Source organism: Alexandromys fortis, unplaced genomic scaffold (assembly GCF_014885135.2).
Source record: "Alexandromys fortis isolate MF-2015 unplaced genomic scaffold, M_Fortis_MF-2015_v1.1 scaffold_83, whole genome shotgun sequence".
NCBI classification, from domain to species: domain Eukaryota; kingdom Metazoa; phylum Chordata; class Mammalia; order Rodentia; family Cricetidae; genus Alexandromys; species Alexandromys fortis.
Window position 1 is genome coordinate 6,971,114 of NW_026068001.1, and position 25,864 is coordinate 6,996,977.

Below are 25,864 nucleotides of genomic sequence, written 5' to 3' on the forward strand. Positions count from 1 at the left end.
TTTTTTAAAATTAAGATTCTAAGTCTAGTAATTCTATGAGTTTTAAGTAGATATAAGGTGCAAATGCTATTTAACTCATAAAATAGTTAAAACTCTCAAAGTTCCAAGCACTATTCATGTGTTTGCTACCTGCTCTTGCCAGTGAAATGTGAAGGAGAAAAAGCAAGTTGATTGACAGCTCCTGATGGATTTAGTTTATTTTCTCACTCAACTGCAACATGGGTTTCTGCCTAAAAAAATAATTTTCATTTAAACTGTGGCTGTACAGATAAGGATTTTGTTTGTCTTATAAGCAGTTAATTAATGAATTCTTTATTCTGTAGACCAGGCCACTCTGGAGGACATGGAAAAATCTGTGAATGACGATATGAAGCGGATCATCCCTTGGATTCAGCAACTTAAGTAAGCTTACTTAATGTAGCTCAAGACTGAAAGGGAAACCTATCTTAACAAGATTTATTTTCATCTCCATCATTAGTCTTAATCTGTCACTGCCCTTAAAATTTATGACATGAAACTTGAACATCTTTTGGTTCCTTGGAATGCATCCAGGATGGCAGTGTTCATATGAGATCCTCTAGATCCAATGAGGACTATGGCACTGAACTATCATTCCTCTCCATATTTTCTCTGAACAATCACTTCAAGCATCACTTAATTAATATTTGTACCACGTCCTCTAATTGAATGCTATTTGTTCTTAGCCAGAATTATTTTGTTTCCTGAGACAGGGTTTCTCTGTGTAGCTTTGGAGCCTGTCCTGGAACTAGCTTTGTAGACCAGGCTGGTCTCGAACTCACAGAGATCCACCTGCCTCTGCCTTGCTTCATGACCCCTTCTGAAAAACCTAGCTACTTCACAAAGGCTGCCTTTGAACAGCATAGCATTTGAAGATAAGGACTTCAGTATAAGAATTGAGAGACGAGGCTGTGGCATAGTATACCACAATAGTTTTTTATTTGTCATTTTTATATATTTTTATCTAGTCAGTTGAAATCATTTTGTGCTTTATTAATATTTCTACTGTCATTAAAAATTTGGATTGGTCTTTAGAAAGCCAGTTTGGGCAAGAGGCTTTCCTTATGTATGCTTGATCATTTGTATGGTGTTAAAAGCAGTATTTCAGTAGGCTGCACTTTTTTAAAATTAAGATTCTAAGTCTAGTAATTTTATGAGTTTTAAGTAGATATAAGGTGCAAATGCTATTTAACTCATAAAATAGTTAAAACTCTCAAAGTTCCAAGCACTATTCATGTGTTTGCTACCTGCTCTTGCCCAAGTGAGGCAAATGATGATACATTTTTAATGTTTATCTAAATTCCTTCGATTGATCCTTTAATAAAAGTTATGATTAAATGTCAGATGGGTTTTAATGATGAAAAATCATCTTTCGGACTCTGGAATAGCGGCATTCTGATCTGTGAATTTGAGACCAGTTTAATCTACATAGTGAGTTATAGGTTCACTAGGCTACACGGTCAGAACATGTCTCCAAAACAAACAAAAGAAACCGAAGGAAACCCTCCCTGACCATTTCACTTTTGTGTGAATTGGCAAACTACCCGTAAGATGGAATATAATCTTCACTTATCTCAGCCTCCCCACCCATAAGGTGTAATATATTCCGACACAGTTCTCATACACATGGTTAGCACACCATTTGTACCACATGTAGTTCTTTCCGAGAGCACTTTTTCCTAAATTGACCTCTACCTTATTCAGTAAATGGAGCGAGTTTGTTCTCAATAGTTTGGCCTCTTTGGCATTGCTGTACTGCTATGAAAGTCATTCTTTTGTGTTACTTAGCTCATTGTGGACCAGTAAGGGTCTGAAGGAGACCTTTATTTTTTTTTTTACATATTTGATTATTTGTTATTGAAGCAACAAGGGCGGTCACATAAGTATCTATAGAAGTACTATAGTAAACTCATCAAAGTTAAACCCAGTGTCTGACTTGAAAAGGAGGGAGGAAAGAGGGGAGTTAATGCCAAGCACTTCACACATAATTTTTATAAAATATGGGGCTAACATCTACCGTGATGAGAGAAAAAATAGTTTTTATTCTTGTTTCTTGTTTTGTTTTATGAACACTTTAGATTAATTTTTATTTAATTTTTGATATTATAACATAACTCCCTCCAGACCTTCCCATTTATCCCGCCCCAATCCCCTTCAAATTCCTGGCTCCCTTTTCCCACTAATTGTTGTATGCATTTATGTATATACATCTGTATTCCTGAATCTAACCAGTTAAGTCCATATACTTTTACATGTATGTACATTTTCAGGGCTGACTGTTAGACACTAAACAGCTGGTGTGTTCTACCCACTTTATAGTATTTTTGTGTATGGAATTCCTGAGACAGGTTTTCTCTGTATATTCATGGCTGCCCTGGAACTCACTCTGTTGACCAGGTTGGCCTCAGACTCACAGAGATCTTCCTGTTTATGCCTCCCTGAGTCCTGGGATTAAAGGTGTGTGCCACCATCTCCTAGCTCTCCTCAGGTTTCTTAGGAAAGATACTGATTTTAGTTTGAGTTATCTTTAAGCATTGGGAATCTGCCATTCTGTAGCTTTTATCTTAGGCTTATACTTCACCCCCACATCAAATTATTCACAGTGCAATTTACATTTCTTACTCTATAAGTAGAATTAGAAGCCAAATACAAAACTGTAGAAATGAATTATTGATTTGATCGTGTGTCCATTGACTAAATGTCTTTTTTTGTTTTATTTGATTTGGAAATTAGTGGCATACAGTTAACCCAAAAAGTTACGGTTTTATGATGTGGATTATCTTTTAAATTAAGGTTTTGGCTTGGACAACAGCGTTGCAAGCATTCTATAAAACATCTGCCTACAATAACCACTGAAACGTTGTATCTTTCCAACTATTCAACGCATCCCATTGGAAACCTTTCTAAGAATAAGCTATTTATTAAGCTTACCCGCCTTCCACAGTACTACATTGTAAGTATGTCAAGCGTGTTTGGTAGTGAACAAGTTTAATATGTATGGATGTATTCAGAAAACTGTCTTGTTTAATTTCATTTGTAAATGAATTTTACTTAGTGTCTGATGTTCATATTGGGATTTTCAACCCAGGGGATACGAATGAAGGCAGAAAAGTAGTTAAGACTCTGTCTCTCCCTACTGCCTCTGCCATTATAAGGCCTAAGTTGTTGGGGAGGGAGGCTTTGTTCATGATAGACAAGGAAGTCTTAGTTTCTGATTGGAATTAAGCATCTCTTTGGTTAAATGCAAGCATTTGAGTGCAATTAACTATAACTATTATGAAGATTTGGAGGAGTTTGGTATCAGACATACTAGCTTGGTTTTAGTTAAATATGAGTTTGTGTAAATATAGACTGGCTAAAAGTAGCTTTATTTTCTCCTTTATTGATGGCATACTGTATTTTGTTGATGGCATATTTCTTCTTTTTCATATTTTCATTCTTCCTAGATTTTTTTGAGAACTTGGAGTTTTCATATCATTTTCTAATTTTTTGACTTTTTTGAATTTGTTAAGAATTATTTTTTTAAGAACTTACCATAAATACATTTTCACACTTAAGTTTCTGTGTATAACAAGTAAGTATTTGTGATAAAACTAAGGTGTTTGAAAATATTAATCTAAGATTTCTTAAAGAATAGGAATGAATTTTTAAAGTTTTTCGTTGTACCTTTTCAATATACCGTCTTAAATTGATACCAGGTACTGGCTGAACTGTTGATGTAGTAGGTTAATGAGTTTACTGTTGACATGAATTTTATCATTTTATGAATTTTAAAATCTCGTGTATGGAAGTAGATTTGACATGTACTGAAGGGCTATCTGTGGTTTTAGTTTTTGTTGAGTTGCTTGTGCTATATGTCTTCTTAGTAATGATGAATAACCAAACTGTAAATATTCATAGAGCTTTGGGCTCAGCCACACCCATAATAAAATTGAAGTAGGTACATATTGTTAAGTTTCTGGCCTTATTTTGTAAGCATCGATGAATAGCTAGCTTTTAGTGTCAGTGTCCCAGTAGCAAAACAAATTGGTTTAGATCAAACCTGATTGCAGGTTACTCTACTTCCTTTAGATTTGTCACTTAAGTAGAAAAAAATTAACTGCTACTGTGACCATTAAAAATAGGAAAGGACTGGTAGTGGTGGTGGCGCACGCCTCTAATCCCAGCACTCAGGAGGACGAGGCAGGCAGATCTCTGTGAGTTCAAGGCTGGTCTGGTCTACAGAGTGAGTGCCAGGGCAGCCAGGGATACACAGAGAAACCCTATCTTGAAAAAAATAAAAAAACAAAACAAAAAAATTTTTCTTTTTTTTTCTCCCTTTCTATTTGTTGGTCACCTCTGTTGTGATCTAATTATATACTATGAAAATCTGTGCTTTTTATTATATGAGGTTTATTATTAAGTGGGTGCTGCTAGGATTAATTCCACGGTTCACACATGCTAGTCAAGTGATTTACCACGGAACCCCTCTTTTTTTTTTTTTTTGAGACAAGGCTTCACTAACTTGTACAAGTTAGCCTTGAACACAACCTTTATATGTTTGTATGTTTGTGTACTATATGTGTATAAAAACCTGAAGAAGAGGTATGATAGCTGGGTCTGGAGTTATAGACAGTTGTGAGCTGCCATATAGGTGCTGTGAACTGGAACCAGTGCTCTTAACCTTGAGTTATCTCTGGATCCTCATTTGTAATCTTCCTGCCCTAACTTCCCAACTACTTTGGATTAAAGGCCTGACCCACCAAGGCTGTCTCAGACTTGAGATTTGTAAGGTACTGGTTTTGGTTAAGTGTATAGTAGTACCCTCTATCTCAGTAAGGGTATATAGATTTATCGTGCCACTTAATGTCCTCATACTCTGTCTTTTTTTTAAGATAGATATTGACATTTCTAAGCTGCCATAGTGGCTAAGAGGAAGGCTTAAACAAACAGTTTAACTTCTAGGAAAAAAATACCAAAGTGTGTGACCTTGGACGGGAAACTCCGTTTTTCAGTGTCCTTATTACTTCTTCACAAAAATAAAGACAACCCATGACTCCTCACTGGTACTCTGAGGAGGCATTTAGGGTAGCACTGACATGGTTAATTCCTTTTCGGCACTGCTTCTTTTTTATGTTGTCCCCAGAGCAAACAACATTTTTCAGTTCAAAACTTGGGGTTTAGCTGGGTGTGGTAGCACTTGGGAGTTGGAGGCAGTTCAAGGCCTACAGTAGCATGGGCTACACTGAGACCCTACCTCACATACAAAAGTGAAAATTTATTTTTGCATGTTTCCCAGTGAGATGTAGTTGTTGGTTTTTTCTCTGATTTGTCTTGGCCACAGTAATTGAATTTTTAGGGTCTTTTCACAGATAAGAAAGGTAAAAGGGATATTGAAAATAGATAACATTCTAGAAGACCTACTTGGTTTAGGTATATTTTTATTTCAGCTTATAATAAAAAATATGAATGCCATCTGAGTGGTGGTTGCGCACGCCTTTAATTCCAGCAATCGGGAGGCAGAAACAGGCAGATCTCTGTGAGTTGGAGGCCAACCTGGTCTACAGAGTGAGTTCCAGGACAGCTCCAAAGCTACAGCAAAATCTTGTCTCGAAAAACAAAATAAAACAAAACTAGCATCAATAATTTATGTCATTTCTTGTGTTTATTGTTACTTTTACTCTTTACATTCTTTTTTCCCACTGCTAATATTTAGAAGACACATTGTATACTTACAAAGAATGGTTTTTAAAAATATATTTTTTTCTTAATTTTTTAAAAAATAATTCCAAACTCCACTTGATACAAGATGTAGAATGTACTCTGGTTCTTATTCTACTAGGGCTTACTTCCTTCTGATTTGGATCATTTTAGGTTGTGGAAATGCTTGAGGTTCCCAATAAACCCACTCAACTATCGTACAAGTACTACTTCATGTCTGTGAGTAGTCCAGATCGTGAAGACAGCCCTGTCAAGGCACTGCTGCTGCAGCAATTCAAGGACAACATCCAGGACTTGATTTCCTATACAAAGACTGGGAAACAGACCGGAACTGGTACCAAGCACAAGGTGTGGTCACATAGAAGTTAGAAGTTATTTATATTAATGTTTTTGCAATCCTCATCCCATTTCATCCATCTATTTATTTACTTATTTTTGTTGTTTTTGTGACAGGGATTTTTCTGTAGCTTTTGAGCCTGTCCTGGAACTAGCTGTAGACCAGGCTGGCCTTGAACTCACAGAGATCTGCCTGCCTTTGCCTCCCAATGGCTGGGATTAAAGGCGTGTGCCACCACTGCCCGGCTTCATTTTATTTTAGTTTTAAAATTTTTTATATTACTGTTTTTTATTTATCTTTTCCTTTTTTCCTTTTATTATTATTATTAAAAATTTCCACCTCCTCCCACTTCCCTCCCCCTCCCACTCCCCCCACTCCCCTCTTCTTCCCTCTCCATCCAGGTCTAGGAAGGTGAGCATCCAAACAGACTAGGCTCCCACAAAGCCAGTACATGCAGTAGGATCAAAAACCCAGTGCCATTGTCTTTGGCTTCTCAGTCATCCCTCCTTGTCCAACATTTTCAGGGAGTCCGGTTTGATCACATGCTCCATCAGTAACAGTCCAGCTGGCCTTGGTGAGCTCCCATTACATCAGCCCCACTGCATCAGTGGGTGGGTGCACCCCTCGCGGTCCTGACTTCTTTGCTCATGTTCTCCCTCCTTCTGCTCCTCATTTGGACCTTGGGAGCTCAGTCCAGTGCTCTAATGTGGGTCTCTGTCTCTATCTCCATCCATCGCCAGATGAAGGTTTGGTCTGAAAGGTTGTCCTCAGCACAGGGACAGGACTCTTGGAGGTTGAAGGACCCCGCAGACAAAAGGGCGAACTTCCTGTTTTGTTTTTTGAGACAGTTTCTCTGTATAGCACCGGCTATCTGGGAGAGCTGGCTCTGTAGACCAGGCTAGGCTCCAATGTCAAAGATATGCCTTTCTCTGTCTTCCTGAGTGCTGAAATTAAAGGAATACACCATCACGCCCGGCTGCCTTTTTTATTTTTGAGATAAGATCTTCCTGTGTAGATTTGGCTGGTCTGTGATGTCTTATGTTACTAATTCTTGCTTCTAAATTGACACCCTCCAGCCCCTGCCTCACAATTACTAAGTGTACTACACTTAGTTTCATTATTCTTAAACAGAGGTATAGGGCAGCAGTGAAACAGTTACCCACATTTTCTTAAAAATATTTCTTCTTTTTTGAGGGTAGGGTGGTGGTGTTAGAAATGGGGGGCTGTGTGTACTCTAGGTAAGCACTCTTCCTCTGAGCTACATTTCCACCACCCCCCTTTTTTCAGATAGGTTTCTTTCATTTTAATTTCCTTTTTGTTTTTCATTTTACTTTTCTTTTTAACCCTGGACTGGCCTCAAATTCAAAATCCTGGGGCTGGAGAGATGGCTCAGTGGTTGAGAGCATTGCCTGCTCTTCCAAAGGTCCTGAGTTCAATTCCCAGCAACCACATGGTGGCTCACAGTCATCTGTAATGAGATCTGGTGCCCTCTTCTGGCCTGCAGACATACACACAGACAGAATATTGTATACATAATAAATAAATAAATATTTTAAAAAAATTCAAAATCCTTCTGTTTCCTGAGTACTAGAATTACAGGTGCATACTACTAAATTATACCAAATGCTTTTCTTTTAATTCTTAATTGATAATTTCATAAAAAAACAACTTGCTAAACATAAGATAAGTAACTACTATGTTACTTGTGTCTGGGTTATGATTTGCTCAATGTGCCTTTGTTGACAGGTCTTATTTTTTGTGTTAACCCTGAGCTTTGTTGTAGAGCTTTATTTGCCTTGGTGAATTGTAATACAGTTAAAAAAATTTTAATTTCTAGTTGTCTGATGACCCATGTCCAGTAGAATGCAAGAAAGCCAAACGAACAGGAGAAATGTGTGCCTTCAATAAAGTTCTAGCTCATTTTGTCGCTATGTGTGACACCAACATGCCATTTGTAGGACTTCGATTGGAGGTAAGTTCAGAATTTTCCAGTTGTTTCCAGCTGGAGAATTGGTCTCGGGTACACACAAGCTCTTTTGTCTCCCAATCTATCAGCTCATATTCTTCTCCTTAGATAATGGAAATTAAATTCTTCCCAATTAAAGAAAATAGATAACTTTACTTGGGTTTTTTTTTGTTTGTTTGTTTTTTATTTTGGTTATTTTTCGAGACAGGGTTTCTCTGTGTAACAGCCACAACTGTCCTAGAACTAGCTCTTATAGATCAGGCTGGCCTTGAACTCACAGAGATCCGCCTGCCTCTGCCTCCCGAGTGTTAGGAGTAAAAGTGTGTGCCACCACTGCCCAGCTGAAAGTAGACAACTTGTAAGAATTGATGTCTTCTACTTCATAGTAGGAACATTGTTTAAGTCTATTAGAAATGACTAATAAAGCATATCTCTTTGTTGAGTTTGTAAAGTAATACGTGCTGTTTGAATACTAATATTACTAGACTTATTTTTGAGAAGTAAGTCAGAAAAATATTAAGTTAAATGTTTATTTTGGTATTATGGAAGAAGCAGTTGGCTGATGCAGAGTCAATTTCCTTTACTAATATTGTAGGGATTGAAGAGATGGCTCAGCTGTTAATTGTACTGGCTACTCTTCTAGAGGACCTGGGTTTGGTTCCCAGCACCCCACATGGCAGCTTACCACTGTTTGTGACTTCAGCTCCTGGGTACCTGGCACCTTCACATAGACATGCCTGCAGGCAAAATATCAGTAAAAAAATGGTTTTATGATACCTACCATGATCCCCACATATGAATGTAAAGGGAGGTAACCAGTCTATGTATGTTTTCTCTTGTTTTTTGAAGGGTCTCATGTTCTCTAGGCTGTCCTTGAACTTGCTATGTAGCTAAGGATGAACTCATAATATTTTGTGTTTGTGCTTCTACTTTCCTGTAATAGGATTACAGTCATATACCATTATGCCTGCTACAACCTCTATTTTTTATTATTGCTTTTATGTGTATGTTTGTGCATTGGTGTTTTGCCTGCATGTATGTTTGTGTGAGGGTCCTTTATCCCCTAGCTGCCATGTGGTGCTGTGAATTGATCTTGTATCACATGGAAAAGCAACCAGTGCTCTTTTTTAAATTTCTTTTTTATTGTTTTTATTGCGCTATATATTTTTCCTTGCTTCCTTCCTTTCTTCTCCTCTCCCTGTCTACCCTCTCCCATGGTCCCCATGCTTCCAATTTACTCAGGAGATCTTATCTTTTTCTACTTACCATGTAGATTAATGTATGTCTCTCTTTAGGGTCCTCTTTGTTGTCTAGGTTCTTTGGAATTGTGAACTGTAGTCTGGTTTTTCTTTGCTTTCTTCTAAAAGCCACTTATGAGTGAGTATATATGATATTTGTCTTTCTGGTGTTTGGGTTATGTCACTCAACATGATGCTTTCTAGCTCTATCCATTTGTCTGCAAATTTCAAGATGCCATTATTTTTTTCTGCTGTGTAGTACTCTATTGTGTAATGTACCACATTTTTCTTATCCATTCTTTGGTCAAGAGGCATTTAGGTTGTTTCCAGATTCTGGCTATGACAAACAATGATGCTATAAACATAATTGAGCACATGTCCTTGTGGTACAATTGAGCATCCTTTGGATATATACCCAAAAGTGGTATTGCTAGTTCTTGAAGTAGGTTGTTTTCTAATTTTCTTAGAAATTGCCGTACTGAAATCTGAAGCGGAAGTACTAGTTTGCACTCCCACCAGCGATGGAAGTGTGTTCCTTTTACTCCACATCCTCTCCAGCATAAGTTGTCATAAGTGTTTTTGATCTTGGCCATTCTTACAGGTGTAAGATGGAATCTCAGAGTTGTTTTGATTTGTATTACTCTGATGGCTAAGGATGTTGAGCATTTCCTTAAGTGTCTTTCAGCCATTTTAGATTTCTCTGTTGAGAATTCTCTGTTTAGGTCTGTACCCCTTTTTTATTGGATTATTTGTTCTTTTGATGACCAATTTCTTGAGTTCTTTGTATATTTGGAGGTCAGCCCTCTGCCCGAATTGGGGTTGGAGAAGATCTTTCCCCATTCTGTCGTCTGCCGTTTTGTCTTGTTGACTGTGTCCTTTGCTTTATAGAAGCTTCTCAGTTTCAGGAGGTTCCATTTGTTAATTGTTGCTCTAAGTGTCAGTGCTACTGGGGTTATATTTAGGAAGTGATCTCCTGTACCAGTGAGTTCAAGTGTGTTTCCTACTTTCTCTTCTATGAGAAGGGTATTATAATAATGTACCGTGTGCTTTGAATAGCTATGGGTAATCTTATTTGCAGTGTTTCTCTCTTTATTGATGGCAAGCCATTTTTTGAGCTTTTATTTTTGAGTCTGAACTTCTCTTATTTATTTGGTCATTAGCTAGTTTCTATACTTATGTTCTGCCTGGACCTCAAAGTAGGGCTAGGCAAACATTTAAATCATTGTTGAAATAGGGTATGTAAAACTTCCATTATAGAAGACTTACCTTTATTTGCTGAGGTCAAGCATTTCTTTGCTCAATCAGAGGACCTTCTGACATGCCTTCCTATCTTCCACTGAATGAGTTTCAGCCTACATTTGCCTGACTTAAGTTTCTTTTTGATCAAACAGTGGAATCACAAATAATACCAGTCTTAGTTCTTAGTTGCTTTGTTTGGAACCACTATAACTGATTCTGGATTACTTTTAGCTTGTAGCAAAAATGGGTTTATCTCCTGAATTTTGAAGATTTGTCTACTGTGCAGATTTAAGCTAGAGAATCTCAAGGTCCTTTGCCTTGCAGTTGCCTTACTATAAGTTCCACGGAAGTCTAATGATAACAGTGCTCATTCCTTATAACTTGTCAATTTGAGAAAGGCTGCCTTAGAACAGATGGGATGAAAATAGATTAAAGTGTAGAGAAAAGCTACTTTCTTTTGTAAAATGAACAGTTTAATACTACTGTCCTTTTTCTCTTTCCAGTTGTCCAACCTGGAGATACCCCATCAAGGAGTGCAAGTGGAAGGTGATGGCTTCAGCCATGCAATTCGCTTACTAAAGTAAGCCCCTGTTCTGTATCTAACATGGTGCCACACACTGCAGCCATGCTGAAGGACAGTTTGTCTCCTTTGAAAGCATGTAGAACAGAGCTCACACCTGTGTGTGTATGATAGCTTTCTGTGTAGAATTGCTGAGGTCCAGGGGAGGTTCTCTTCTACCTGTTGAGTGGCAATTCAGCCCCATTTGCATTTTAGGGCATCATTTCTCTGCATACATCTCTTTCATTTGTTATTCATAATTTTTTGAATATTATTGTGCTTCAGGCTTGATTTTTGTAAGTCCCTGCAGGATGCTTTGGATTCACATAGCAGGGAGATATAGCCTAGTTCGTAAGTCAAGATGGAAATTCCCAAGAAAGTGCCAGTTGTACTTAGACTGAGAGCGGTGAGAATTAGCCAGAGCACAGGGACATGTAATTAGAGTAGAAGGTTCTAACCAGAGGAGATAACTGCTAATGTGTGAATGGTTGGAAGTAAGAGAAAGCTCAGCATGCCAGACCTGAATGTTCAGCAAGGCAGGAGAAAAGGAGAGTTGAACATGGAGGTGTAAGCTAAGCTCAGAGGATCCAGACTAATGTGGACCTCATAGTGAGATGATTGTCTCAAGAAACAAAAACATGTGCCATAGGTAACTTTAGCCTGATTTCTCGAGTTGTTGAATACTAGAGAAACATCAGCTAGGGAATAACTGTTTAAATTACACTTTTTGAAATTTTTAGATGTGGTTCACCCTCTTTGTCCATGAAATGTTTTCCTCACTTTTTATATTATTTAAGAAATTTTATGTATATGGCTCCTTCATCTGCATGAATGTCTACGCACTGTGTGTGAAGGACAGAAGAAGACATTGAGTTCTTCTGGAATTGGAGTTACAGGCAGTCGTGAATTGCTATTTGGGTCCTGGGGATTGACTTTGGCTTTCTGTTCTAGTTGTAGTAATCCATGCCAGGTAAACACTGCATCTAAAATTTCCAAATAACCAAAAACAGGGAATGAAGCAGTTAGATACTCTTGCTGTTGTTGTTTTTAATTTGGATAGTTCAGAAGAAACTGGTTACTACAAATAAAGAATGATCATTGACATGATGCACCCAGTTTCAATCTCAACTTGTGTACTAAACACTCATCATTAGTATTAATGACACGACACATCATAACTTAATAGAGAATCAAACAGCTGTGTTGTGTCGCCCCCCTTCCCCCGTTTGTCTCCCTACATTCATCCTTACATATTAAATACTAAGTATATATTTACATATAAAAATTTTTCTGGGAGGAATTTACAGGAAGTAGTTTGGGATCTGCCAGATGACATAAGGCTCTCCACAGCAATGTGCTGAACCAAACTCAAGAGATGTCTCGGTGAGGGGGAGGGGAGTAAAAGTTATCTGCTGCCAAGCTTGTCTGCTTTAATTTAATCTCCATAATCTACTTGGTGGAAGGAGAGAACTGACTTGTGCAAGTTGTCCTCTGACCTTGACACATGTGGCATGGCTATGGGTGCATACACTTATAAAATAAATAATTGGTTTTGTTTTGTTTTGTTTGAGACAGGCTTTATCTGTAGCGTTGGAGCCTGTCCTGGAACTCACTCTAGACCAGGCTGGCATTGTACTCACAGAGAGGCAGAGGCTGCCTCTGCCTCCAGAGTGCTGGAATTAAAGGTGTATGCCACCATGCCCACTCAAATAAATTAAAAAAAAATTAAAAGTGTCATCTAATTCTATGGTAGCAATCTGTTCCCACACCAATATCAGTAACTGGGTGAAAGCAATAGCTACATTCTGATTTGGCACCAACAGTATCCCTCCATTATAAACAATTGAGCATAGGAAACTAATATGAAACGATTGGTACGGTTAAGTATTTTGTAACATGAGGAGCTGTTTGTTGCTGGGGTTTTTGTCCCGCCCGGTATCCCACAACTGTTTAGCCCCAAAGAAAATCACACATAGCTCTCTATAATTTATAAGCTGATTGGCCCATTAGCTCTAGCCTCTCACTGGCTAACTCTCACATCTTGATTCTTTTTTCTGATCTATGTTAGCCATGTGGCTCAGTACCTATTTTCACTGGGGACAGATCACATCCTGCTGCTTCGGTGGTCTGGGCAGGAGTGGGAGGAATCAACTTTCTCCTTCCCAGAATTCTCTTGTTCTCATTACATCATTTCTACTTCCTGTCTGGTTTTCCCACCTATATTTCCTGCCTGGCCAATCAGCATTTATTTATAACATGATTGAGAGAATACAGACAATTCTCCCGCACCAGTATTTCAATAATAGCTTGTCCAAATACCAGATGATGAAATACCCCATTCACTATGATTGTCTGGGTCTGATTGTAACAGATTAAACATTGGGTCCTTGTGTGGCTTCTCCCTAACTTAATGTGGAGAGAGGCTACTGTATAGCAGAATATCTGTCTATCTACCAAATATGTGGAAGGTAAATCTTCAAAAATATTTCCAAACATTGATATTTTAATGTTTATATAGACTGATCATAAAAGCCACACATACCTGGATAATTTGTCTGTGTCAAAATTATCTTTCAACATTGCTATGCATTCTGCACCACCACGCTTTTAACAGTGTTTTCTGTAGCATAGCCTTGTCTTGAAATTAAGTAGCAAGTTCAACTCCTGATTCTCTTGCCTCTACCTCCTTCATCAGGGATTGTCTCCCTTGTGCTACCATTATAAACATGTTACCAAGGCCTACTTTTGTAATGCATTTTGGATGGAACAACTTTTTCAATGCATTTTTTTCTACCACTATGCTACATCCACTGTTAACTTTCTAGATTTTGCTTTCTGATGGATTTGGGGACTATGTAAATTATAGTTGCTTAGGCTGGCCTTGAATTTGAGATTTCCCTCAGACTTGAATAGCTGTGATTACAGACATGGGTTAGGTGCTCTCTAGGGAATAATAGGCTACCCTACACTATTGCCTATCAATAACTAGATAGCTTGTATCTTGATTTTTCCCATCAAATTCTAGAGTTTCATAAAGATGTGGATTTGCTCATTGAATCTCCACTAATGCTAGAAAGATAATGCATATTTGATTGTTTTGTTCAGATTTTCTACCCTTTTCAGAGTTTTAGTACTAGATGATGCTTCAGCTGTTTACTATCTTTTAGCTGTATGGCCCGTAGATTTTCCCCTGTGCTGAAGCGGCTTTTCATGGCAGTGTTTATTAATAGGTTTATGGTTCCCACTCCTCTCACCTAATTCCTCATCTGTCCTCCTCTCCTGGGGTTACTTGCAGTGCATCTGCCTCAGCGGAGAGCTCCAAGCAGAGGGAGCTCAGGGAGCCTGGTGCCTGGTCCCAAGCCTTTTCACTGCTGGCAGTCCATTTCTGAGGCTGCCATGCAGGCCCACTAGGGTGTTGCCCAAGCTATGCCTCTGGGAAGTCAGCAGAGATGACCACCAAGGGCCAATTTTGCACTAAGTACAGCCACAGAGTCTGGCACACTCTGCCTCACCCCTGCCCTCATCTTTCTACATTCCTTTTGTTTAACTTACAGCATGTATGTTAAGTGGGTTAATACAAATCAAACTTTATCACAAAGGTCAATTCTGCAAAGGAGGAAGATGCAAAGAACAAATAACCCATATTTTTAATTTACTCAGGAGATTTTTGTCTTTTTCTACTTCCCATGTAGATTAGATCCATGTATGTCTCTTTTAGGATCCTCTTTGTTGTCTAGGTTCTCTGGGATTGTGAAACCCATATTTTTAAAAAGATTTATTTATTTATTATGTATACAGTATTTTGCCTGCATGTGTTCCTGCAGGCCAGTAGAGACACCAGATCTCATTATCGATTGTTTTGAACTACCACATGGTTGCTGGGAATTGAACTCAGGACCTCTGGAAGAACAGCCAATGCTACAGCCCAAATAACCTATAATTTTGTTAGGACATTAAAGGCTATGATTAAAATTTGCTTTTGCAGTGTTAGGGGTTTATCTCAAAAGGCCCTGGGTTCAGTTTTGAGTTCAGTTCCCAGCAACCATATGATGGCTCACAACCGTCCATAATGAGATCTGGTGCCCTTTTCTGGCCTACAGGCAGACATGCAGGCAAAATACTGTATACATAATTTGAAGTAAATAAATAAAATCTGAAAAAAAAGATTTTGCTCCAAGTGTGAATTAACATTTGCATGTTTTAGTCACATATGTATTTATTTTTTAATGAGTGATCCATAAGAGAAACTCTTCTATTGATTTTATAGTTGGGTAATTGAGATTCAATTAAATATGACTATTAAAATTAGTGCATATCCCTCACTCTAGAGTCCTTATTATTTTACTATGTCATCCTGTTTTCAAAATGAATTTACAAGTGTTTTTGTCCCCTTAGCTTTTCTTGAGGATGTTCTAGATAGATATTCATTCTCTAGAATTAGAACCCCTTGTAAGCAACAAGATTGTGAACAAAGACAAACCTCACTTTAAAATTTAAAAGGAGCCATACAGTGATGTTGCACACCTTTAATTCCAGTACTTGGGTGTCAGAAACAGGCGGATCTGAGTTTAAGGCCAGCCCGATCTACAGAGTGAATTCCAGGATATTCAGGGCTACACAGGAAGATCCTGCCATGTAGAAGGGGGAAAAAAAACTTAAAATAAGAGTTCTCATATAGGTTGATGTGAAGTGATACAGCTTAAATATTATCAATTACTAGGAATTACTTCCTTTCTTTGTAGAAGGAAGGGATCTAGAATCATGGTTGAACCTGAAGTTATGATGTCATATCTTATCTGTCATTCATATATTGTTCTTTGTCTTTGTGTGTAACGTACATTTCATGTGCTGTTTTTCATCACTAGAATTCCTCCCTGTAAGGGAGTAAATGAGGAAACCCAAAAGGCCCTGGACCGCTCTCTTCTTGATTGCACTTTCCGATTACAAGGTAGAAATAACCGCACATGGGTGGCAGAATTAGTGTTTGCAAACTGTCCGCTTAATGGCACTTCTACCAGGGAGCAAGGTAAGATTTTTCATATACTGTTTATGCATATTTCTAGATTTTTAAGGTGTTGATTACTATTAATCTTCTCTTTTGAATCCTATAGGACCATCTCGGCATGTTTACCTAACGTATGAAAATCTGTTGTCCGAACCTGTTGGTGGTAGAAAAGTAGTTGAAATGTTTCTTAATGACTGGAGTAGCATTGCCCGATTATATGAGTGTGTGTTGGAGTTTGCACGTTCTCTACCAGGTATGTGTAATTTTCCTTTTAAATTAAAAGTACCTTTTTCTGTAACAGAAATAAAACCTGTACATTGCTTTAAAAAGTGAATAGTCAAAAAGTATATCTAAGCAGAGGCAGGCGGATCTCTGTGAGTTTTAGGCCAGCCTGGTTTACAAGAGCTAGTTTCCAGGACAGGCTCCAAAACTACAGAGAAAAACCCTATCTTGAAACAAACAAACAAACAAACAAACAAACAAACAAACAAAATATATCTAAGAAAAATTGTCTCCTTTACCTCAGCCTATAATTTCTTTTCTCCAGAGAATATAACTGTTAAGTTTCTACTATTTCTAGAAATTTGGGCACATAAACAGACTTGTGAGTTCCCACAATATTCTACTCATTTACTCTGTACATGGTGATGTTTGCCTGTGACCACAACACTTAACAGGATCAGGAGCACATTGTCACCCTCAGCTAAATAGGGAAGTTGAGACAAAGTATGGGCTTAAAGGAGATCTTATCATAAGAAAACTAGGCATATATAATATGCCAAATGCCCTCTTTTTCCAATCTACTTTTTAAAACCTTATGTGTACTAATAACTTTTTTGGTTTGTTTCTGCATAGACATACCTGCTCATCTGAATATTTTCTCCGAAGTTCGTGTTTATAATTATCGAAAACTTACCTTGTGTTATGGAACCACCAAAGGAAGCTCAGTAAGTCAATGGATTAAAACATCTTTATGTATCTTTAAAAAATTAAGAACAGAAGACAACTTGGGAGGCAGAGGCAGGTGGATCTCTGTGAGTTGGAGCCCAGCCTGGTCTACAAGAGCTAGTTCTGGGACTGGCTCAGAAAACTACAGAGAAACCCTGTCTTGAAAACAAACAAACAAACAACAAAAAAAGAATCTAAAACAAATGAAAGCTACCAGGCATGGTGGTATATGGTATATACCTTTAAGCTGGCACTCTAGAGGCTGGGTCAGGATCTTGGTTTCAAAACTTTCCTAGGCTACTTATTGACACTGTCTCAAGAAGGAAGAAAAGGAAAGGAAATTGCCTTAAATAGGGCTCAAGTCAAACCATAGATAAAATGGTAAATTTTAAATGCTTTGCTGAAATAAAAGTGTGATATGCTTAATCCTTTGAAATTGAGAAAAAATTATATCTTTAGTGTATATATGTTCTTGATTGTAAAACAAGCACTTTTGGTGATATTTTTCCTTCACTTATTTCAAATTGTTAGGAAGAGTATTTATTGGTGGCTGTGTGTGTTGTGTGTGTGTATAGCTTTGGTTTGACTTCTGAATATAGTCATTGTTTGCTCCTATCTTCTTTTTTTTTAAAAAAGATTTATGTATTTAATGTGCTTTGGAGTTTTGCCTGCATGTGTGTCTCTATGAAGGTGTCAGATCTTCTGGAACTGGAATTACAATTGTGAACATCCATGTGGGTTCTGGGCATTGAACCTGGGTCCTCTGAGCCATCTTTCCAGCCCCTCTTAACCCTAAATGTACTCCCTGTAATCTCTACTTTCTTCTTGTCCTTAAAAATGAAATCAACTGAGGGCTAAAGAGAGGACTCAGTAATTGAGAACCTATGCTGTTCTCAGAGCCGATCTGCTTGGTTCCCAACACCCACATAGCAGCTCACAACCATCTGTAAATCCAAGTCCAGGGAACCCAGTCCCCTCTTTTGGCCTCCTTGGACACCAGGCACACATGGGGTACATGTAGAGACTTGTAGGAGAACACTCAATACACACTAAATAAACAAATAGATAAACAAACACTTCTTTTTCTAGTAATATCAGAAATTACTTGTGTTTTAAGACATAGTAATTGAATGAAACTCTGTTTGAGGTAGCTTCCTTCTCTTTTATGACAGTGCTCCTTTGGTAGCACTGAGGAGTCAGCAGTTGAAGAGAAAAAGAAACACCTGAGGAATGTGTGTGATAATTACTAAAGTTTAATGATTTTTTCTTGGAATTTGGGTCTAAATTTTACCATGTTACTCATTTTTAGAAAAGATCTCATTTAGATATTTGGCAACTTTTAACATTTTGTTCTTCATCTCAAATCTCAAATCAACTTTTCAGTTTTCTTAAATGTGCTCTCTCTGATTTAGATTAGTATCCAGTGGAATTCTATTCATCAGAAATTTCACATTTCTTTGGGAACAGTTGGCCCAAACTCAGGTTGCAGTAACTGTCACAATACCATTCTCCATCAACTTCAAGAAATGTTCAACAAAACACCAAATGTGGTTCAGTTGTTACAGGTAATTACGTTCCCTATACTGTCTAAAAATAAGACTTAGGAATGATAGTGCGTCATGCTAAATGTCTCAAAAGATCATCTGCATTTGTCTTTAATAACTAACATGGATGCTTTTGTCTTTATGATTTTTTAATATCGCCTTGAGAATTTGATTAAACTTCAAGTGAAAACTTTTATAGGATGTTTCTAGAATGCTCATTTGTGACAGTGATACGTAGAATATTCTAAGTTTTTCGTAGTTGCATGGCAACTGGATGACTTCTTTGTGTTTGTTTCTTCTAGGTGTTGTTTGATACTCAGGCACCATTAAATGCCATCAACAAACTCCCTACTGTGCCAATGTTGGGCTTGACTCAGAGAACTAACACTGCCTACCAGTGTTTCTCCATTCTACCGCAGTCATCCACCCACATCAGACTGGCCTTCAGGAACATGTACTGCATTGATATATACTGCCGTAGTCGTGGTGTTGTGGCAATACGGGATGGTGCTTATAGTCTTTTTGATAACAGCAAGTTAGTTGAAGGTTTCTATCCTGCACCAGGATTGAAGGTAATAAACTTCAGTGTTACAGAATGATAGACTAAATAAACATAATCTTGAAAACAGTTGCTCTGAGAGAGAAATGCTGTCCCATTAGAATTTAATGAGTAGTAAAGTGTATCTTCTCTGACTTTCTTTTGATGATCTAGAATTTGTATCAAGTACTGTTCTATGTACATGAACTGTTAGGAGACCTCTTGTTTCCACACTCTTATGAATAAGCATTTGCTCTTTGGATCTATCTATCTATCTATCTATCTATCTATCTATCTATCTATCTATCTATCTATCTATCTATCTATCTATCTATCTTTACATGCCAATCCCAGTCCCCCCCCCCCCCCTTCCTCTTGTTCCTTTACTTTTCCTCCACCCCGATCCTCTCCTCAGAAGTTAAAGCCTCGCCTGGGAAGTCAGCTAAGTCTGCTCTGTTGCCTCATTAAAGCAGGACCCAACCCCACACTCCCCCAACCCTAGGTTGAGCAAAGTATCTCTTCATAGAGAATGGACTCCACAATGCACAATGTCAGTTCATTCATTAGAGTTAGATCTAATGGATGTAGTGGCCCCATATTTTTGGGACTTTAATGGAACACTTTATTGCTGGAGAGCCTTACGAGAGTCAGATGCCTGTGTTCATATTTAGGATTCTAATAGTTTCAAATGCTGGTCTATTATCCTTGCTTAAGTTTTTGATTACATCATCTTATTTAGAAAGACTGTCTCACTTAGGATGGTTTAAGATTAAAATTATGCAATTTAAAATGCCAACATTAACTGGCTGGAGGGAATGTACATGTTTGTTTTTTAGAAATGCATGTATATACATAGGTCATAGGTTGATGTCAGCTATTTTAATTCTTTATCTTCCTTTTTGTTGTTATTTGTTTTTTTATTTTGTTTATTCAATACAGGGTTTGTTTGTTTGTTTGTGAGATGGAGCCTTTCACTGATTTTGGAGCTCACTTGATTCACCAAGACTAGTTAGTCAGCAGGCTTCAGGGAGCCTCCTGTCTGTATCTACCCAATGCTGAGATTAAACTTGCTCAGTGCCATATCTGGCTTTTTAACATGGGTTCTGGGCATCAAAACTGAATTCTTTGCCAGGCAGTGGTGGTGCACCCTTTAATCTCAGCACTCAGGAGGCAGAGGCAGGCGGATCTCTGCGAGTTTGAGGTCAGCCTGATCTACAGAGCGAATTCCAGGACAACCAAAGCTACACAGAGAAACCCTGTCTCGAAAAATACAAAGAAATAAACAAAAACAAAACAAAAAACTGAAATCCTCATGTTTCTGTAGCAATCACTTTATCAAGTACACCATCTCCCTGGCCTACTTCTTTTTTTTTAAATATTTATTTATTTATTATGTATACAATATTCTGTCTGTGTGTATGCACCCCAGAAGAGGGCACCAGACCTCATTACAGATGGTTGTGAGCCACCATGTGGTTGCCGGGAATTGAACTCAGGACCTTTGGAAGAGCAGGCAATGCTCTTAACCTCTGAGCCATCTCTCCAGCCCCCTGGCCTACTTCTTTCACTTAGTTTTTTTTTTTAAATCTTGTCGGATGTTCCTGGCTAGGCTCTAACCCAGCACTCCTCCTATTCCTGACTGTTATGTGCTGTGATTTCAGGCATGTGACACCATGTGACAGTAATACACTTAACTCTTACCCAGTTTTTCAGTCACATTTTCGAGATTAAGAAACGGTTAACACCGAGACAGTGGGGCTGATCTATTGGGAACTCACCAAGGCCAGCTGGACTGTGACTGAAAAAGCATGGGATAAAACCGGACTCTCTGAATATGGTGGACAATGAGGGCTGATGAGAAGCCAAGGACAATGGCATGGGGTTTTGTTCCTACTTCATGTTCTGGCTTTGTGGGAGCCTAGCCAGTTTGGATGTTCACCTTCATAGACCTGGATTAGGGGAGAAGACCCTGGACTGTCCACAGGGCAGGGAACCCTGATTGCTCTTCAGACTGGAGAGGGAGTGGGAGAGGAGTAAGGGGAGGGGGAGAGGGGCGGGAGGAGGGGGAGGGAAATGGGAGGCTGGGAGGAAGCAGGAATTTTCTTCAATAAAAAAAAAGAAAAAAAACTGTTAGCAACAAAAACTGCTAAATAATAACCAGGTGGAGGTGGTAGTGCACACCTTTAATCCCAGCACTCTTTAATCCCAGGTGAATGTCTGTGAGTTGGAGCCCAGCCTGGTCTATAAAACGAGTTCCAGGACTGCCAGGGCTGTTACTCAGAGAAGCCCTATCTCAAAACCAAAACAAACAAAAAAGGTGATACCCTGTGCCAGGCATGGTTGCCACATGCTTTTAGTTCCAACACATTAAGGTAGATCTCTGTGTTCAATTACCAGTCTGGTCTTACATACATAATGAGTTCTGTGTTAGCCAGGACTACATAGGGAGATCCTGTCTCACGCCACAACCACCAGCAAAAAAAGAAGAAAAAGAAACCTTTTAGTAATAGGAAATTTTATGGTTACTTATATGGTTGTATTTCTGGGTCTTAGTATGCCAGATGTCACAATATACTTATTTTTCTTAGGTTTTGTTTGTTTGTTTGTTTTGAGACAGGGTTTCTGTGTTTCGCCCCGGCTGTCCTGGTACTCACTCTGTAGACCAAGCTAACCTCAAACTCTCAGACATCTTCCTGCCTCTGTACTGGGATTAAAGGCATTCTCCTGACTATTACTTAGGTGTTTTTATTGTTAGCAGTTTTCCTTAATTTCATATCTTTGTCCAAAATTTGTCATAAATCTTTTAGCTTGTCCTTATATTGTTTTCAGGGATATAATATGTTACTGTTACAATATTCTCCATGATCAAACATGCTTTACTTAAGTTGGCAAGATAGCTCAACATGTAAGGCATTTGCCATAAAGCCTGACAACCTGAGTCCTATCTGTGAAACCCCCATAGTGGAAGGAAAGAATTGACTCTGGCAAGGTGTTTTTTTACCCACCACAGAAATGCTATGGCACACACATGCACATGTGCACACACACATACACAAACACATGTAAGAAAATACTTTAAAAATGTTTTTATTAATTTTTGCTCATTTATATCCTTAGACATTCCTGAACATGTTTGTTGACAGCAATCAGGATGCTCGGAGAAGATCTATAAACGAGGATGATAACCCCCCTTCTCCTATAGGAGGTGATATGATGGACTCTTTAATATCACAGCTCCAGCCACCTCAGCAACAGGTAATGTCTCCCTGAAATTCCACTGTCCCATCTGTGGAACTCCACAGCTTCTTTAGCATTTCTTTGTTGAGAAGCAAGATGACTTTGGAAGGCCCAAGTAAGCCCAGGAAATCCTTAGGGAAAACAAAAGTAGGAGACAATAAGACCTGCAAGGATAGGAAATGAGCAGTAATGGAAAAGACATTGGCCTCAGGTCCTCGGATCACACATGTACTTAAAGCAAAGGAGTCTAAATGAAAAAAAATAGTTATTTGCTGGATATGAAGTAGCCTGCTGTGGAGCAACCTCACTGTGTCCTGAAAGACAGCTGTTTTAAGTCTGCTGATGTTCACTAAGGGCTCTGCAGAGCCAGAGTATCATTTCAACGGTTCTTCCACAGACAGCTACACCAGACCATACGATCACATCTCCAAAACTTTCAGCTCTTTTCTGACTCCTTCCTGTGTCTGCGAGTTGAGCAGCCCTCAAGCCAGCCTTTGTTTTCAGTCTGACTCTCTTGAAATGAGCTGTTGACTGTGTTCTGAGACACATCTTTGAGCCATAATTTTTATACAGTACCTCATGGCTTCTCACCCAGATCTTTTCAGAACATCAATGAATGCCCTTAGGTTGCCTTGCTTCTGGCCTGGCTACTTATGCCTAGTAAGTGCAACTTGCTGGTGCTTGTATCTTTCAAAGAGTACAAGACTTCTACAGCAGGAGAGTTTGTGTATTATTCTGGGCAGCTTTTTAGGTTCTTTCCTTCTGTTTTTTTTTTCTCTTCCTGTTCTTTTTGAACATACAGGGCAGCCCAGTAAAACTGCATATGAATAATTCTATAGCCAGAGTGGGGCTGTGCCAGATGTTGACTCAGATGAAGTTGTTGTGCCACCATTGCAGAGGAGGACCTTGTACTACAGATGCCACAGGAGTGCTTAGTGGTAGTAGTAGTAGTAGTAACGTTTATTGTGAGGCCTTTTTTGTTACATTGTAGATCTTTTTTTTGGACTTGACATTGGGTAAAGAGTGAACCACATATTCTTGGAAACAAATGATTGAGTTGGGCTGGATGGCCACAGAGATAGCAGGATTAATGTCATACTGACAGTTCCTGGAGATGTGATCCATTGTTATTATGTTCATCCTAAATAAATCATTCATTGACTGATTCTCCAAGGATATAGAACAGGCTGGCCTCAAACTCATGCCTGCCCTGCCTGTACCTTCCACGTCCCGGGATTAAAGGTGTGTGCCACCCCGCCTTAAAATTTTTTCACCGCTTATTTATTTTGTGTGCTTCTAAGTGTCATAGCACATGTGAAGGGCAGAGGACAACTTGCTGGAGTCAGTTTTTCTTTTACCACATGGGTCCTGGAGAGTGAACTCAGGCTATCAGTCTTGGCATCTTAAGAAGACTGGTTTGGAATGATGGAAATCAGAACAGTTGCAGATCTATGAGGAGGCACTAAAGACTTGGAAAGACTGATATGCTGGTAGTTACTCTGCAATTTATTTATTTACTTTATTTTTTTAAGAAAAGGTTTTTCTAACTAGCTCTGTCTGGCCTGGAGTTCATATGTAAACCAGTTTGTCTTTAAACTTATAGAAAGCCACCTGCCTTTCCCTCCTCAGTGCTGGCATTAAAGGTATGTACCACCATATCTAGCTAGTTAAACTTTTAAACATTCATCAAATTATGCATTTAGATTTTTTTATTTTTTTTTTCTGGGGATGGTGCTTAGATGCGCTCACTCATAATGGTCCAACATTTGACAAACTGTTGTGAGCTTCCCTCTAATAGTCTTTAACAAAACTAGGCTGTCTTGATCCTCTGGCAATAGAATGTATTGCCTTTATATACCAAGAATGCTTTGAAAGTACCAAATTCTGCATGTGGTTCTCTGCAAGAGGTTCATTGGTGCTGTAAGATTAAAATTCTTATGAGGTATATTATCTAAATCAAAGTTGGGCCTGTGGCAATTCCATGTGTGCAGTGAACGTGACAGGTTAGTGCATGCTTTCTTTATTGAGCAGCGATACATTTGTGGAATTGTACAAGAAGAGTCAGAAAGTGAATCAATATGAAGCTTTTTATTTAAGTAATTAATTTTTTTATATTTTACTATATGAGCTGAACACCTCAATTAATTTGTTCATTTTTTTTGAGACATGGTTTTCCAGTAGCTATGAAGTCAGTCCTGGGAACTTTCTCTATATACCAGGCTGACCTCAAACCCTGCCTTTGCCTCCTGAAAGCTGGGATTAAAGGTGTGCACCACCACTGCCCAGCCAATAACTAGGAAATGTTTTCACTCTTGTGTGTATGCTGCACACTTGCGTGGGTGTCTGTTATGTTGCTGAAGATTGGACCAGGAAGAGGTGTGCTGCCATAGAAGCTATCTCACCAACTACATGCACCACTTTTTATCTGCTGCTAAAGAAGGTAGAGGTTAGAAATTAAAAGATTCACTGTGATTTCACAGATGTTAACGTAAAAGGATTCAAATAAAGCTGTGCCATATAAAATGAGTACAGTATACGGTGAAAGGTAGAAGCAGTGATGATGAAGCAGGTGAAAAAATGAGGGTTGTATTGTTTTTCAAACCCTTGCAAGTCAGCATTCTTCCTGACCTTGTATTTTGCATGATTGATGTGGAATTTGAACAGTTCCATATGTAAATGGTTTCTATTTGCCAATTAAAGTAGCAGACCCTAATGTCCGTTTACTGACAGCCACACTTACACTCTCTGTGCTTGACCATTATGCCAACATTAACTTTTCTTTTTTTTTTCCAGCCATTTCCAAAGCAGCCAGGAACTTCAGGTGCTTACCCTCTTACTTCACCTCCTGCGTCCTATCACAACACAGTTAATCAGTCCCCCTCTATGATTCACACACAGTCTCCAGGTAAGATATAACCTATTCTTTTGTCCTGTTCATCTTGTGAATCCAAAACACACATACCCAAGAGGAAGCCCTATACAGGTGGCCTCAGGCTTCCAACAGATTCTTTTTCTGTTCTCTGACTAGATAATTGCCTGCTTTCATTGAAGTAGTGTTGGGAAATTCACATTTATGGTATTTTAGGAGCACTTTATAACCTGTATTTCAAGCGTCCAGAGTGAGACTCATGATACCGTAATTCCCAGGGTTGCTACTAATCTGCATTAGAGGTTGACAGTTGTAGGCTTGGGGCCAGATCTTACCCACTGGCTATCTGCTTCAGTAAATTAACAAATTGGAGCCCCTTTTCACTTTTTTTTGTTTTGTTTTGTTTTGTTTTTTGAAATGGATTAATGTTGCCCAGGTTGGTTTTAAACTCAGTTTGTAGCCCAAGATAGTCTTGAGGCCATGATCCTTCTGCCTTATCCTCCCTAGTGCTGGGGTTACAGGGGTAACCACCATGTCTGACTGCTATGTGATTTCTATCCTTCTGCTATTGCTTAAGCTTTGCTGGATGTGATCTGTTCTCCAGTTCCTGGAGTCAGGCCCTTCACTCTTTATTTGTCCTGACAAAAAATGGCTTTGCTGGGCCAT

At 38.7% G+C, this 25,864-nt stretch overlaps 1 protein-coding gene across 3 annotated transcripts in view; it reads left to right on the plus strand.

Annotated features, from left to right (window-relative positions):
• The window catches only part of Med14 (mediator complex subunit 14), an 89,492-nt gene that overhangs the window by 48,047 nt on the left and 15,581 nt on the right, over positions 1 to 25,864 (plus strand). For all 3 annotated transcript variants that reach the window (XM_050160754.1, XM_050160757.1, XM_050160756.1), the window contains exons 12-23: positions 324 to 402; positions 2,812 to 2,971; positions 5,872 to 6,066; positions 7,893 to 8,027; positions 11,002 to 11,078; positions 15,923 to 16,083; positions 16,169 to 16,315; positions 16,918 to 17,009; positions 18,423 to 18,575; positions 18,857 to 19,126; positions 22,210 to 22,347; positions 25,123 to 25,234. In XM_050160754.1, the coding sequence (XP_050016711.1) occupies positions 324 to 402; positions 2,812 to 2,971; positions 5,872 to 6,066; positions 7,893 to 8,027; positions 11,002 to 11,078; positions 15,923 to 16,083; positions 16,169 to 16,315; positions 16,918 to 17,009; positions 18,423 to 18,575; positions 18,857 to 19,126; positions 22,210 to 22,347; positions 25,123 to 25,234 (1,719 nt within the window). The remainder of the gene's footprint in view (positions 1 to 323; positions 403 to 2,811; positions 2,972 to 5,871; positions 6,067 to 7,892; positions 8,028 to 11,001; positions 11,079 to 15,922; positions 16,084 to 16,168; positions 16,316 to 16,917; positions 17,010 to 18,422; positions 18,576 to 18,856; positions 19,127 to 22,209; positions 22,348 to 25,122; positions 25,235 to 25,864) is intronic.